This window comes from Sorex fumeus, unplaced genomic scaffold (assembly GCF_029834395.1).
Source record: "Sorex fumeus unplaced genomic scaffold, SorFum_2.1 ptg000013l, whole genome shotgun sequence".
In the NCBI taxonomy this organism is placed as follows: domain Eukaryota; kingdom Metazoa; phylum Chordata; class Mammalia; order Eulipotyphla; family Soricidae; genus Sorex; species Sorex fumeus.
In genome coordinates, this window is record NW_026606070.1 from 12,394,608 (window position 1) to 12,410,301 (window position 15,694).

At 42.4% G+C, this 15,694-nt stretch overlaps 1 protein-coding gene across 1 annotated transcript in view; it reads left to right on the forward strand.

Annotated features, from left to right (window-relative positions):
* Positions 1 to 2,232: 2,232 nt before the first annotated feature.
* SDAD1 (SDA1 domain containing 1) overlaps positions 2,233 to 15,694 on the forward strand; it is a 29,365-nt gene continuing 15,903 nt past the window's right edge. The window contains exons 1-10 of the mRNA XM_056111116.1: positions 2,233 to 2,453; positions 4,241 to 4,345; positions 5,107 to 5,205; positions 6,399 to 6,509; positions 8,568 to 8,639; positions 8,718 to 8,818; positions 11,828 to 11,885; positions 13,011 to 13,085; positions 14,543 to 14,644; positions 14,976 to 15,045. Coding sequence (XP_055967091.1) covers positions 2,364 to 2,453; positions 4,241 to 4,345; positions 5,107 to 5,205; positions 6,399 to 6,509; positions 8,568 to 8,639; positions 8,718 to 8,818; positions 11,828 to 11,885; positions 13,011 to 13,085; positions 14,543 to 14,644; positions 14,976 to 15,045 — 883 coding nt within the window. The 5' untranslated portion in view covers positions 2,233 to 2,363. The remainder of the gene's footprint in view (positions 2,454 to 4,240; positions 4,346 to 5,106; positions 5,206 to 6,398; positions 6,510 to 8,567; positions 8,640 to 8,717; positions 8,819 to 11,827; positions 11,886 to 13,010; positions 13,086 to 14,542; positions 14,645 to 14,975; positions 15,046 to 15,694) is intronic.

The window sequence follows — 15,694 nt, forward strand, 5'->3', positions numbered from 1 at the left end:
AAACAGAACCCTCATTCACTGTTAAAGAACTATAGTCTGGTTCAGCTCTATAGAACACATATGGAAACTATTAAAAAAATAAATAAAAATTGAGCTTCCTTTGCCTCAAGTGGGGGAGAAGGTATTTGGGATAGAGAAGGGACCACTATGACAAAAATAGTTGGAAATAATCATTCTGGATAAGAACTGCATACTAAAAGTAGGTAAAGGAACAAATATGATAGACTCTCAGTAACAGTATCTGCATTGAAAACCATAATGCCCAAAAGTGGTGGTGGTGTGTGTGTGTGTGGATAAAGAGAGAGAGAGAGAGAGAGAGAGAGAGAGAGAGAGGGAGAGAGAGAGAGAGAGAGAATTAAAGTACCTGCCATAGGGGCTGGAGCGATAGCACAGCAAGTAGGGCTGTGCTGTTTGCCTTGCATGTGGCCAACCCGGGTTCGATTCCCAGCATCCCATATGGTCCCCTGAGCACCCCCAGGAGTAATTCCTGAGTGAAGAGCCAGGAGTAACCACGGTGCAACGCCAGGTGTGACCCAAAACGCAAAAATAAATGAATAAATAAATAAAAGAAAGTACCTGACATAGAGACAGGCTGGAAGGTGGGGGAGGGTAGATGAGGGAAAGTGGGGACATTGGAGGTGGGAAATGTACAATGCTGGAGGGATTAGAACACTGTATGACTGAAATCATGAAATCATGAACTGTGTGTCTCAGTGATTCGGTTTAAAAAAAAATTTCCTGACAGATTAAAAAGAAAAATTGAGCTTCTACATGACCCAGTGATTCCATTTCTTGGCATCTTCCCCAAGAACCAGGGGGAAAAAAATTTTTTTAAAGCAACATTTGCACTATTCATGATACCCAAGATCTAAAAACAATCAGAGTGCTCCAGAATAGATGACTGCATAAATAAACTGTGGTACAAATACACTAAGGAATACTATTCAGCTATAAGAAAGACATCTTATTATCTCATTCCTACTTTGGACAAACTTGCAGGCTATCGAATGTAGCCTGCCCACAGGACAGAGTCTGGCAAACTCCCCGTGGCGTACCAAATATGCCAAATACCAGTAACAATGATGGGTCTCTTTCTCCTAAAGAGCCTTGAATATAATCTCAGGGCTAGGATGAAAGAGACGTTACTGGGGCCTGCTCGAGGCGATCGACGAATAACAGGATGATGAAATGAAAAAATCAAAAAATAAGAAAGAAAACCCTGTATTGGACTTCTCTGTGGATGGAACTAGAGGGTATCATGCTGAGTGAAACCAATGACGGGAAGAGAGACAAATACAGAATGATCTCTATTCATGTATGGGATATAAAGAATAAAAAATAATAATGGGAGTAGTAGAGGGGATACGGAAAGCAACCTGGGAACATTGGTAGGGGGAAGCTGACAGTGGTGATAGAATCAGTGCTGCATTTTTTTCTCTTAAACTCAACTATGAATAACTTTTTAAATCATGGTGCTTTTATAACATTTTTTAAACTTCACAAAAGTAAATTTAAAAAAGAAACAAATTATAATTCGGGGGCGGGGGGAAATAAATGCGGAGATTTAAAAGAACAAAATACAACAAATGAGTTTGCGGAGGGGGTGAGTTGGAAGATATGGGAGACCTAGGAACACTGGCGGTAGGATGTTGGCGTCGCGATTGTTGGTGTCGTATTGGGAGGATACGTGTTAAAACACTACTACTAACAGGACTATCAATCAAGGTTCTCAAAAGAATAAAAAAAAAACCCATAAAACTTCCTTCCCTCCCTCCTTCTTTTACGTGTTCAGATTTACTCATGCCTCTCTGATCAGGGAATCACTCCTGGCAGTACAGGGGAACCTTAGCTGGTTTAGGGTTGCAAATTCCTGATGTACCGAGTGCAAGGCAAGTACCTTACCCTATGCACCATCCCTCTGGCTCCGACAATTTTCCTCTAATAAATGTTACATTGCAGTCTCGGGATGATGAATTCAACTAATCAACTACTATATGTAAAATCTTTGCACTTTCAGATTGTTTAGATACAACTGTAGAAAGTCTTGGTGAAAACAAAACAAAGTAAAAAAAAAAACCCACAAAACCACTCCCCCAAACTCCCCAAAGAAAAACCAATGCACCGTCATACCAAAAATCTCTAAAGCGGTTCCAGATCGGCTCGTCCGCATAAGTTTGACACTCGGAGGCTTCCGTAGTAAAGAGTTCATGTAAATAGCCAAGATGGCGCCGCCCAGTGTCCCATGTGCTGCATCCGGTCTTAACTAGGAAGTACGATTTCTAGTCGCTGCCCGAGAGGTGGGCAGTGGCCGCTGAGGTGGGTTTTCTTAAGCCTCTTCGCCTGGGATCCCTTCGACCGCCAACATGCCGAACAGAAACAACAACAAGCTGCCCAGCAACCTGCCGCAGTTACAAAACCTGATTAAGCGGGACCCGCCGGCTTACCTGGAAGAGGTGAGGATGCGATGCCGCACTGCTGGCACCCGGGCCTTAATTTACCGTCCTGGCGGGGGCCGGGGACACGGGATGGGGACACGGGACGGGGACACGGAAGGGAGGGGGAGTGGAGCTGAGATTCTGCTCTTCATGTCGTGCTTCCCCCCGGAGGAGAAAAAGGACTTAGGACGAGTTAGTTCCCCAGCCCTTGTATACCTGCCTGCCTTGACTTTCAATTTTCTGCGTGGTCCTGAGACCCTGTTGTAGCAGAAACAGCCTTAAAACCCTTATTTTGTTTTCTCCCGACCTTGCAAGGGTGAGGAGACGAGTAAGTGACCCGCCCCTGGACTCCGTGAGGGTTTCTCGCTCTTATCTTTCTAGAACCCCCTTAATTCCTGTAAATGGGCAACTTGGTCAATCACAGTTTTGAATGCTATTGACTGACTTCGGCTTCCGAGAGCCCACTTTGTGCCCTGGGCTGTGTCGGGACGGAGGGGCATCGCTAGTCCGAGGGTCAGATGAGATAACCAGGATTAGTCCCCATTGAAAGCAGAGAAGAACTGTCAGAATTAAAACTTCAGGAAAGGCCAGGTTGACAAATTCAGCCCAGACTCCTCCCCCCCCCCCCCCCCCTTCTTTTGGATCACCGTGAGATGCAGTTACAAACTTGCATGATTACGTTTCAGTGGTACAGTGCTCGACTACCCATCCCTCCACCAGTACACATTTTCCACCACCGATGTTCCCAGTGTTCTTCCTGCCACCCCATCCCACCCCCATTCCCTGCCTCTGTGGCAGGTACAATCCTTCTTACTCGCTCTCGAATTTTGGTCAGCCCAGATTTTGAGGGGTTTTGCATACAGATCTTATGCAAATTGTGAATAATAAAGATATTTGAGCTGATAACTTGTAAAACCTAAGTGTTTATGGTTCTGATCAATTAATCCGGCTGTTACTTTGTTAGGCTTTGGATGCAATTATGTTTCTTTATTAGATTTTGATGTATCTCATCATTGCTAAGACAGGTTTTCATCTTTTGGTTTGATTATCCTCCTCGTTTTTCCTCTTTTCCAAGTCTTCACACAGAAATATTTACAATGAATGCTTTTGAGCAAGCAGTGGTGCCAGTGATTTTAATCTCCATTAGCTTATTCAAAATTGAGGCAGTGGAGGAGACGAAAAGTAAGGAACAAATACAAAAATATGTGAAGTCATAGGTGAGAATTTATTGCAAACAGTCATTCACAAAGTAGTGGTGAGGTTCTGGAAAGTAGTGCTTTTAAGAGCTTGGGGAGAGTTGAGAGGGAAAGCGCCCTGCACATTTGCTAAGTGGACACGATGATGAGAGAGACAAATGACTTGAAGCGGCTGATCATGGAATTGGAACTGTGAGACTGTGTATAAAGGTGAAGACTGTAGTGTAAAGGTAAAGACTATAGTGTAAAGGTAAGAGGCTCAGGAGACTGGATTCTGGTTAGGATGGAAGAATTGCTGAGGTTGAGTTCTATCAGAAAAGAGAAAGTAGGAGATGATGATTGTAGCGGGTCTTTACATGACCTGTGATGTGCTTTGATTTTTCAGAACTTTTCTTGAAGAACGCAGAAAAAAAATTATAATTAAATCAACCTAATTTTTTGACCTAATTTTTTTTAAAAAAGAATACCATAAAGGAAACTGTGTTTCTATGTAGTTTTGCCATAGCCTTTTCTCTATGCTACTATCAAAGACTTTGAAGTGATTTTTCACTTTGTACTCAGAAAATCAAATAATAGAAGGTAACTGCCTTGAATTCCATTTTTCTACAGTTTCTGCAACAGTATAACCACTACAAATCCAATGTGGAGATTTTCAAGCTGCAACCAAATAAACCTAGCAAAGAACTGGCAGAGCTGGTGATGTTTATGGCACAGGTAAGATGACTGATGAATTACAAAAAGGAGCAGTGGTTAAGCAGCTTGCAACATGATTTTCCCAGTAATACTCAACGTCATTTCATTTGTGAATGAAAGCTTAATTGATATATATGCACACATGTACATATATGCACTTATTTATTTAAGCTTTTCCTTTCTGGAAAGTATACTTTTTCCACTATGTTGAATTAGACCAGCAGTACCCAAACTAGTTTGCCTGCTGTCCCCTTTTCAGAAATAACAAAACTACTCATGCACACCACACACATACACACACGCGCGCGCGCGTGAGCACACACAAACACAACCTGTGCATCCAACCTCGTACCCTCTGCCCCCCAAGAGTTTACCTTTAAATGAACAAAGATAAAGCATACCCAGTTGCACCAGAGACTCCTACCACCCCCTCTCCTCCCTGGCTTGTTTTCCCGATGCCACGAAGGATGTGGGATCTCCCACTCTGGGAAACACCAAGTTAAAGGATTTCATCAGTGCCTTCCAGGAAACCAGGCCAGAGCAAAGCTTTCAAGCTATTTGTCTTCTTCAAACCCATCATTAAAATAGGTTCTAAATCATGTCACAAATATTCCGTGAGGACTAGAGTAGATGTGGATTAGCCAGTGGGAGGAAAGGAGGTGACCGGGACGCATCAGCTCCTGTGCTGTGGTGTTGGACTCTCCTTTGGTGAACACCCTGAATAAGTGTCTGTGCTTTAAAGGAGAAGAAGAAACTTCAGAAGAGCTCTTGCTTTCTTACAGGTTGGTCACTGCTACCCAGAACATTTAAGCACCTTTCCCCAGGAGCTGAAAGAGCTTCTCTCCTGCAATCACACCGTGCTGGATCCAGACCTTCGAATGGTAGGCCCGGTGTTTGTATTAATAAATTGTACTGTGTTCATGTGTGTGTGATATGTGTTTAAATGAGAAAAGCCTCTCAATCAAATCTGTTTTAAAAATATAAGTCAGTATGTTTTACCTCAGCCTTATTCCTGTCATGGGGCTGGAAAGACAGTGCAAAGAGCAGAAAATTTGTCATGCAAGTGGCCAGTCTAGGCTTTATTCTTGGTATAACATATGGTTCCCCTAAATTGGCCAGGAGTGATCCCTGAGCACTGAGCCAGGAATAAGCCCTCAGCAGAACCAGAGGTGACCTGAGCCCTCACACATGTGCTGCCAAAAAAAAAAAAAAAATCTAAGAAACTTTCTTATGTCCCCATTGCCCAGCATCACCGGCATAGTCCCCAGGCCAAGCTCCTCACTGCCAGGCCTACACCACTGCCTGGGGCGTCACCAGGAGTTGGCCCTGCCCTGCGCCCCACCAGGCACTGCCCGAAATGGCCCCTGGGAAAAGTCATTATCCCTGTGTTTGGGCACAAATAATTCAAACCCATTTTGTTTTTCCTGCCCCAAGACTTGGAAGCGTTTTTCTCTGAGGAGTGTATCTAACGAAGAATTGTATTAGCATCCAATGGAGAATTGTATTAGTAAATTTTTTCTGGTTTTTATTTTGGGGTGTGTGTTGGGGAGGCCATATCCTACTATTTTGGGGTTCTCCAGGTCATGCTTGGGCACCAGATGCCGATGGGGCTCAAATCCAGGCAAATCTAAATGCAGAGCATGCAACTCAGCACTTTATCGGTTTCTCCAGGCCCAGTATGAGCAAAATTTGAGTGATAAGAGTACCCCTAATGGGGCTGGAGCAATAGTACAGCGGGAGGGCATTTGCCTTGCACTTGGTCGATCTGAGTTCGAGTCCCAGCATCCCATATGGTCCCCTGAGCACTGCCAGGAGTAATTCCTGAGTGCAGAGCCAGGAGTAATGCCTGAGCATTGCCGGGTTGCGGGTGTGACCCAAAAAGGAAAAAAAAAGAGTACCCCTAAAAGTTGGGATAAGAGTCCTGCAACAGCTAGTGGGCTATTGTCCATATTAATGGAATTTTAAAAGAATGTCTTGCCCGTCACAAGTTCAAGATGATTCTACCAATTTAATGTGTTCTATTATTGTTATCTTTGTGGGTTCTCTTATAGTATGTTTTCACTTCTCTCCTAAGACATTTTGCAAGGCTTTGATCTTACTGAGAAATAAGAATCTCATCAATCCATCGAGTTTGTTAGAACTCTTCTTCGAACTTCTGCGTTGCCACGATAAGCTGCTGCGAAAGGTAAGGGGGAAGGTTCCCTCCCCGCAGCCTCTCACCCTCCCTGCGGAGATAAGATCTGTGCAGTCCCGAGGCCCTGGGATTCTTTGTGCCATCCATCACTGGATGCAGTTAAGAACAATTTATACAGGAGGGCTTCTGTCTTTTTGTGCGTGCAGTATGATGACGATTTCTCGCGTTTGACTTTTGCCAGATACATTCTCAGAATTTTTTTTTATATGTTGTTTATTCACAAACCCTGAAGTCAGGATAATGATGGTGGTGGTGGTGGTGGTGGTGTCTGGTGATGATATTTTGCAGATGCAAGGACTCAAGAACAGAGTAGTGAGACAAGGGTCACAACTTCGAAGTGGCTGAGGGTGGTACATCAACTGAGAAAGTTTGGTTCCGCAGTGTGAACCTGACCCACTGCATGGTGACAGCATGAGCTTGATACTCATACTTATAACCACTTCCATTCTTCCTCCACCCCCTACCAATAAAGCAACCAAATTTCTGTCAAATATTTATTATGATTTCCCTGTAAGATCAGAAGCCAAAGGTTTCTGAAGCTTTACAGAGTCAACCTTCAGGGCCAGGGAGATAGCTCAGGGTAGGGGCAGAGGCGTCGCATCCCCAGATCCTGATTCCCGGCACTCATGGGCCCCCAGAGCGCCACTAGATATAGCCTGGGGATCCCCAGCATGGCTGGCCCTGAGCAATACCATATCCGCAGCTCTAGCATTGAGGGCTCCCACTGGCTGAGATGGCTGAGTGTCACGGGGGGTGATCCCAGGGCCTTCTGAGCTTTGCGTGGGGGATCTCCTACCTCCTCTCAAAAGGGAAAGACATTAAAATTTGTTTTTACTGACATAAAATTGTTTTTTCAAAGCATTGAGAGACTGCCACCACTTGATCATAGCAGTTGGACTTCTTAGTTTAGTAGAAGATTCCATAGGAACAGATTTTGAATGCCAGCGATATCTGTATTTTCAATATTACGTTGCGTACAGTTCCGTGTTTATAAATGGAGCCATCTCCCTTTCTTACTTTAAACAGCGGTTCGATTGAGATATAATTCACATATATTTCATCCCTTTAAAGCATAGAGTTTGATTCTCAGGGCCTTGCTTCCAAGGTGACCAAGGAAAGGAGGGTACAAGTTGGTCCGGAGTGATAGTACAGTGGGTGGGATGCTTCCTTTACTTACCGTTGGTCGGGTTCGATCCCTGCACTGCACTTGAGCACCCCCAGGAGTGATCCCAGAGCACAGAGCCAGGAGGAGTAAGCCCTGAGTACCACTAGCTGTGGATCAAAAACAAATGAAGAACTAATGAAGTTGTTCAGGTCAATTAGTCCATTGCAGGAGTTTCCATCCGTCGTATAATCAGTTTTAAAACATTAGCAGTCACTCTTCGTCCCTGCATCTGCACCAATCCTGGCAGCTACCAGTTGCTCTTGCCTCTATGAATTTGTCTGCTCCACAAAGGCTCACCCATGTTGTGGCACACACTTTTCCCAAAGCGGGTGATGCTACCCTGGGGAGATGCTAGAGGAGCAGTAGTGCTTTAGGTAGAATTGAGGGGTGTATTCTGTTTGTTTGCATGAAGAAGGTACTTTCCAGAAGGGCACTGTGTAATTCTTTTTTCCCAAAAGGAAGCAGTAGGTCAAGTAAGTTTGGGGACCTCTGTTATAGCATGTAATGGTACTTCATGTTTCTGTTGCCAAGTAATTCTATTTCTGATCATACTATTGGTTTATCCATTCATCAGTTAGTACTTGGGTCATTTCCATTTTTGCCCATTATGAGTTATGCTGCTGTGAATATACATGAACATGAAGGTAGAAAAATGTTTTTATTTCTCTTGGATATGTAATGAGATGTGGCATTGTTTCGTTTCATGGTAACTCCATGCTTAATCTTTTGAGGAGAATCTTATTTTTAGTTTTTGATTTGTTTTTAGCTTATTTGTGATAGAACTAAAAGTAGGTCAAAAAAATACCTATATCTCACTATAACATCTTTCTCCAAATTAAGATTAGAAATGTTGCTTCATGTATTTATACTTTTATTTTTCCCAGACTTTGTACACACATATTGTGACTGACATCAAGAATATAAATGCAAAGCACAAGAACAATAAAGTGAATGTGGTGAGTGCCCTTTTGATTTCTGTGTCTGCGGCACTGTGCTGTCACTGTAGTCACGTGCTTTCTTCTTCATTTCCTTAGATGTTACAAAATTTCATGTACACCATGTTAAGAGACAGCAATGCCACTGCAGCTAAGATATCATTGGATGTGATGATTGAACTCTACAGACGGAACATCTGGTAATAACATGTGTTTGCCTCTTGAGAAGTATATAATTCGTTACTCATAACTCCTGAAGAACATACAAAAATGATTTTTTTCTGACCTTGAGCTTTTTCATATATATGACATAGAGTAAATTGGCAGTAAAAATTCAGAGGCAGTCCAGATGACTGAGGACAGCATTGGCTACCACATTACGTTTTGTTTTGTTTGGACCATGCCTGACACTGCTCAGGGGCTACTCCCATCTTGGTGCTCAGATTGCTCCTGACAGTGCTCAGACAACTAGGTAGTGCTGAGGATCAGATCTGTAACTGTCTGACCTTGAATTCTATTTTCTACCCATTCTACCATTCTGAAGATTTTCAAGTCAGCTTATCCTGTAACCCGAACTTCCTGCATGCAAAGCTTGTGTTCCAGCCCTTTGAGCTATTTCCCTGGCCCTTCTTTTAAACTGTTTGTATTAGTTTCATTAGCTTATAATGAGAGCGATAGCACAGCGGTAGGGTGTTTGCCTTGCACACAGCCAGCCCAGCTGAGCTAGGTTCGATTCTCGGAGAGCCCAGCAAGCTATCAGAGTATCTCGTGCCCACGGCAAAGCCAAGCTACCTGTGACATACTCAATATGCCAAACACAGTAACAACAAATCTCAAAATGGAGACGTTACTGGGCCCGCTCAAGCAAATCGATGAACAACGGGAGAACAGTGCAGCGCAGGACAGCTTACAATGCTGTATAATTTCAGGGGTTTGTGTCCACAGCTCTCTATGTGTATCATGCCACACCCGATTACTGCCCACCACCAGACAGCCCTCACCCAACCTTTCTTCCAGTAAACACCATTGTTTATATGGAGTAGAGGAATTACCTTTATTGTTATTTGTTGGGCTGTTTGCATTATTTACTCATATTCCACACATGAATGATAATTGTTTTTCTGATAATGTGTCCATCTGATGATTGAACATTCATGATGTTCTGTGTTTCGGCTTTTGTGTATAATGCTGCTATGGGTATAGGTATACAAATGTCCTTTTTGATTAGTGTTAGTTTTCATATTCTTCAGATTATTTCCATGAGTGGTATTTTTGGATCATATGGAATTTCCTTAGGGAATCTTCAGACCATTTTCCATAAAGGCTGCACCCGTTTGTATTCCCACTAATCACCTACCAGAGTTCCCTTTTCTCCACATCCTCACCAACACTAGTTTTCACGTTTTTTTCCTTGTATAAGATTTAGATTTTCATTTTTTAATTTCCTTCTATAAGGTTTTAGTTTACATTTTTAAATTTATGTTTCCCTATTAGTAAATACGACTGAATGTTTTCTCATGTGTCTGTGAGTCATCTATACATCTTTTTTTTTTTTCTTTTTGGGTCACCACCTGGCGATGCTCAGGGGTTACTCCTGGCTCTGCACTCAGGAATTACTCCTGGCGGTGCTCAGGGGACCATATGGGACGCTGGGAATCAAACCTGGGTTGGCTGTGTGCAAGGCAAACACCCTACCCACTGTGCTATCGCTCCAGCCCCTGTATGTCTTTTTTTTTTTTTATTAGTGAGACATATGAGGTACAGTTGTAGACTTACAAATTTTTGTGCTTGAGTTTCAATTATACAATGATCAAATGCCCATCCCTCCACCAGCGCCCATTTCCCACCACCATGGATCCCAGTATCCCTCCAACCCCACCCTGTATGTCTTTTTAAAAGTAGATTTTTCTCCCATTTTTGAGTGAATTGCTTATCATTTTTTTCTTGTTGAGTTGTGTGAGTTAATTACATGTTCTGGATGTTACTCCTTTGCTAGACATAGGTCAGGCTTCTGTCAGTTGCTAGGTTGCCTTTTTTGCTTTTGTGACAGTTTCTTTTGATGTGTAAAACTTTTTAAACTTCATGTAGCCCCATTTTATTATCCTTTTACCTCCTTGGCATTGAAGTTGACTCTGACTGCATCTCTGAGGAAGTGGTCCTAGAGTTTGTCATCTGCGTTTTATTTGTTTTATGATTTGCTCGAGTGGGCCCAGTAACGTCTCCATTGGAGACTTTGTTGTTACTGTGTCTGGCATATCGAATACCTCATGGGGAGCTTGCCAGGCTCTGCCGTGTGGGCGAGATACTCTCGGTAGCTTGCCGGGCTCTCCGAGAGGGGCGGAGGAATCGAACTCGGGTCGGCCATGTTGGCTGCGTGCAAGGCAAACGCCCAACCGCTGTGCTATTGCTCCAGCTATCATTGTTTTATGATATTGGCACTTTTTCATAGATTTGCTTCTTTTAGTTAAGATTCTCTAACTTTGTTGCATTTATGTTGGTTCTTCTCAGTTTTTGTCACCTCCCCCCACCTGTGTCTATTGCTCGCTGGGTTTGTCATGTCCTTTGAGGAATCCTTTCTTCTTTTTTCAGTGGTTGCCTGCAGAATTTTTCTACTTATACATCTGGGTTAGCTTTTGTTTTCTTATAGGTGATGCTGTGGCTTGGGTGTTGAAATTCTCCTTTGTTTCTTTTTTTTTTAAATTTCATAATTTAAAAATAGATAAGCATCTCTTGTTTGTTTTGGGGTCACACCCAGCAGTGCCCAGGGCATTTCTGTACCCAGGAGTGACCCTGGCAGTTCTGTGGAACCTTATGGTAAGCATCTCTTAATTGGTCTTTTCCTAAACTCTAGGTAGCCTTAACAGCATAGAGAAAAGTGCATATAATAAAAGGCAATAAAAATATTTGAGGGTCTACTGCAAAAGACAATTTATACATTTCACTGATCTTTACAATATTGGTTGAGAATGACTAACTATGAATGGAGGTGATCCCCATTTCAAAAAAATTTTAAAAAGTCTTCAATAAGCTTTTCTCAATGTAAATTTTCTGGCATTAAATATTTTTCCGTGGTTGACTTTCATGCCTCATGATTTTTTTTATCTGCTAAGAGATAAAGTATTTATTATGTTGTGTGTTTTGTGCCATTTTCCCTGTTATGAGCTATCCAAGAATAAAACTTGACTCAGAGACCCTCTGTTTTCCCCCAGGAATGATGCCAAAACCGTCAATGTCATCACAACTGCTTGTTTCTCGAAGGTCACCAAGGTGAGCCTTGGGCCAGCGAATGCACTCTCTGGTTCCTGGGGGTCCCAGCAGGAGGGGCGCAGGAGGAAGGGCAGGCCGGGGGACAGGTGTTGGTCAGACTTGCTCTGGGCTTCAGCTGCCAAGCTTGCCTCCACGGCAGCGGAATCAAAACCGTGGTCATGAGCATTGGTTGGTTGATTTTAATATTTATTGAAGTAGCAATGGTTTATAACATTTTACAGATTTCAGACGTAGATTATAAGTCAGCATCTGTATGTGCTACATCATGTTCACCGCTGAAAGGCGAGTTTCATTTTAAAATGCTATCTGTTAAGTGATGGCCTGCTGTTTAGTTTGTTTTCCTCTACTTCTTCTATTGGATTTGGACATAGCTGAGAAATTTGAAAACTGTCTTTGGTTCTCTGTTGAAATGGCTACTGTAATATGTGGGGGGTGGGGTGGGGAGGTGGGGTGGGGCTGGGGTGTGTGTGTTTAATATAGGTATTCTTAATGATGGGCTGGAGTGATAGCACAGCGGGTAGGGTGTTTGCCTTGTACGCAGCCGACCCAAGTTCGATTCCTCTGACCCTCTCGGAGAACCCGGCAAGCTACTGAGAGTATCTCACCCACACAGAAGAGCCTGGCAAGCTACCCCTGACGTATTCGATATGCCAAAAACGGTCATGGTCACGGTCCTCCCATTGTTCATTGATTTGCTTGAGCAGGCCCAGTAACGTCTCCATCATGAGACTTGTTGTTACTATGTTTGGCATATCGACTACGTCACGGGTAGCTCACCAGGCTCTGCCATGCGGGCGAGATACTCTCGATAGCTTGCCAAAAACAGTAACAACAATTTATTGTGAGATGTTACTGGTGCCCACTGGAGCAAATAGATGAACAATGGTAGGACAGTGCTACGGTGCTGCATTCTTTTTATAGAGTCTGTTTTTATGTACTTGAGTACTACATACTTGTAGGATAAGTAACAGAAAGCTTGTTTTAAGACAGAAACATCCTAAATCCCTTCACTGGTTTTGTTTTGTTTTTTTCCCTGCATCTCCTAGTTTGTATGCATGTATAAACTATAGACAAAAGCATTCTTTGTAAGCTGGGTTAAGTAACTGATTGTGTTCTAATTGGTAGATACTAGTGGCTGCTTTGACATTCTTCCTGGGGAAAGATGAAGAGGAGAAACAGGACAGTGACTCAGAATCTGAGGTCAGTTTAATTGTCCTCTGAATTTTAGTTTGTCAGATTGCACTATTGCTTTGAGTAAAAATTGTTAAATACAAGTTAGAAAGGACCTCTGTGTTGCCTTTATTATCAAGTTGTCATTTTAGCATCTTGGTAACAAGAATACCTGTGTAATAATCTATGTTAATGAAAAATACTCAGTAATATATAAATGATGCATTATTCTGTGTATGTGTGTTTGTGTGCGAGTGTGTGTGTGTGCTGACACATGCAAGGCATGCTACATCTCCAGCTGAGCAATAAATGCATTATTAATGTAAAAAATGTCAAATGCTGTATCGATAGAACAGGTTTATCCTTTCTGTCTTAATTTTACTCCCCACTTCTTCACAGACTATTTCACTAACTGTGCCTCAGTATATGAATATATGTACAGTGTTGTGTATAGTGAGTTTTTTTAATATGCAAATAATATGTATGTTCTGTGTATTAGAAAGAAAGAAAACAATAATATATATGGTTTCTTTTTATTGAATGCATAGTGGTAAGCCCGGGATTCTGGGTTCCCAAATGGCAAGACAGACAGAAACACGAACTCAGTAATGCAAAAGCAGTAGGAGTTTTATTCCAGTATCTTGGGGTCAACTATCTCACCCACAGAGTGGTCTCTTGATAGTGACTCTGACTTCAGGCAGCAAGCAAGTTTATATCGGGTTAGATTACATAAGCAGTACATGCCTTATTGTTTCAGAAAGAAATCTTACTTAGTTACCAAACAAAGGTGTTTTGACAAGTGTCTAGGGTAACAGTGGTCAGGCAATACTTAATAGTTTCCACTAGCAGTTTATGGTTACATAAACTACTCATTCTTTTAGGGTTAACTAAAGACAAATTTGGGTCATTTTGACTGGGGCATAATGATTGATTGAGCCCACTTGTTGGGCCCAGGAACTTTCCAGGTGGGTTCAGGTTGGCTAGTCACACATTGTTTCATTGCTGGGAAACTGAAATTGTTTTAGTTCTGTAGGGGAACCTGAGGCCTAGCTGATTTTGCTGATTTCTGACCTGTCATGGTGTCAGTTTCTGCCTTACAATAGATGCACTATTGCATTTAGATTACTGCATATTGATCTATTTCATTCTTTGAATCTTTACATAATTTCAGATTCAGAATGTATTATAGTTTAAGTACCTCCCTGCTAATGAACATTTCCAGTTACTCTATTCAAATAGAAGCTAAGTTGTTTTCTGTTTGTGTATTGTAACTAAATAACAACGCAAAAGAAAAAGAAAAAAATTCGGTACTGTACTAAAATCCTTTGTCTGCTCGGGCATATGGACAAATTGTGGGGGGCGGCCATTGAATATTGAAAGACATTTAAAGTTGTGTTTATTTTTAATAGCTGTGTGCAAAGAATCTTAAGTACAAAGAACAGATTGTTCTTTTCTTCTGTGCAAACTTTCTGCAATCTCTTGCCCAGGATGAAGGACCCAAGGCTCGAGACCTCCTTGTGCAGTATGCCACAGGAAAGAAGAGCTCCAAAAACAAGAAGAAGTTAGAAAAGGCCATGAAAGTGCTCAAGGTGTAGACTTGCCCCTGGGAATGAGGTGGAATCTTTGTAATGCAGTTATATGTGGTTTTTAGAAACCACTTATAAGAATTTGAATCCAGAAATAACTTTGACTTAGAAAAATGTGTGATAGGTTTTTACTATAATAAAATTGTTTCTTGCTGAGGTTTAGTCTTTAAAGGTAAAAACCACCACTAGTTCTTCCAGATTTTCTAGGTTTTTTTAAACAAAGATTTGTTCCTTTTAAGTAGTGGAGTGGTGTTTTGCACATTCATGCATTTCATCGGGAGGGCCTCCTTACTGTAAATCAGATGTAAATAGTTCTTTCCCCCCTCCTTTTCAGAAACAAAAGAAGAAGAAAAAGCCAGAGGTGTTTAATTTTTCAGCTATTCACTTGATTCATGATCCCCAAGGTATTATTGCAATTTCCCAATGTCTTTGTTGACCTCTTTTGTTTCTACCTTCAGAACCCCCAGGAAGTCCCATATCCCTGGCACTTAATACACCATCACTAATGCTTAGTTTCTGTAAAGTAGCTGTAATCTACAGGACTGAGGCAGTGCTGTACGGCTGTATGCCGTGATTCCCAGTTCTTAGAAAATGAAGGAAAACGTGCCCTCTGCAACTCGCGTCTTCAGCGGGAGCGGGCACTTGGCCAGAAGAGAACTTAACCGTCTCTCGTTGGCTCCTGCCATCACCCCACCTCCCTGCCACCATTCTTTTTTGAATTTTGTTTTTTTTTTAAGTCACACCCGGCAATGCTTAGGACTTACTTCTGGCTCTGCACTCAGGAATTACTCACTCCTGGCAATGCTCAGGGACCATATGAGATGCTGGAGATCAACCCCAGGTCGTCGGCCACCTGCAGGACAAATGTCCTCCTTGCTGTGCTATCACTCCGACCCCCTGTCCTCTTTTTAAAAGACCAATACTGACCTGTGAAAGCCAAAATTGTGGAGCTTCGATTTTGAACACTCGCTCTGAGACAGGACTGCAAACTGGGCTCAACTAAGGACTTCCCGGGATTATACTGGTGCCTTGATTGTCTTTTCCCCAGACCCG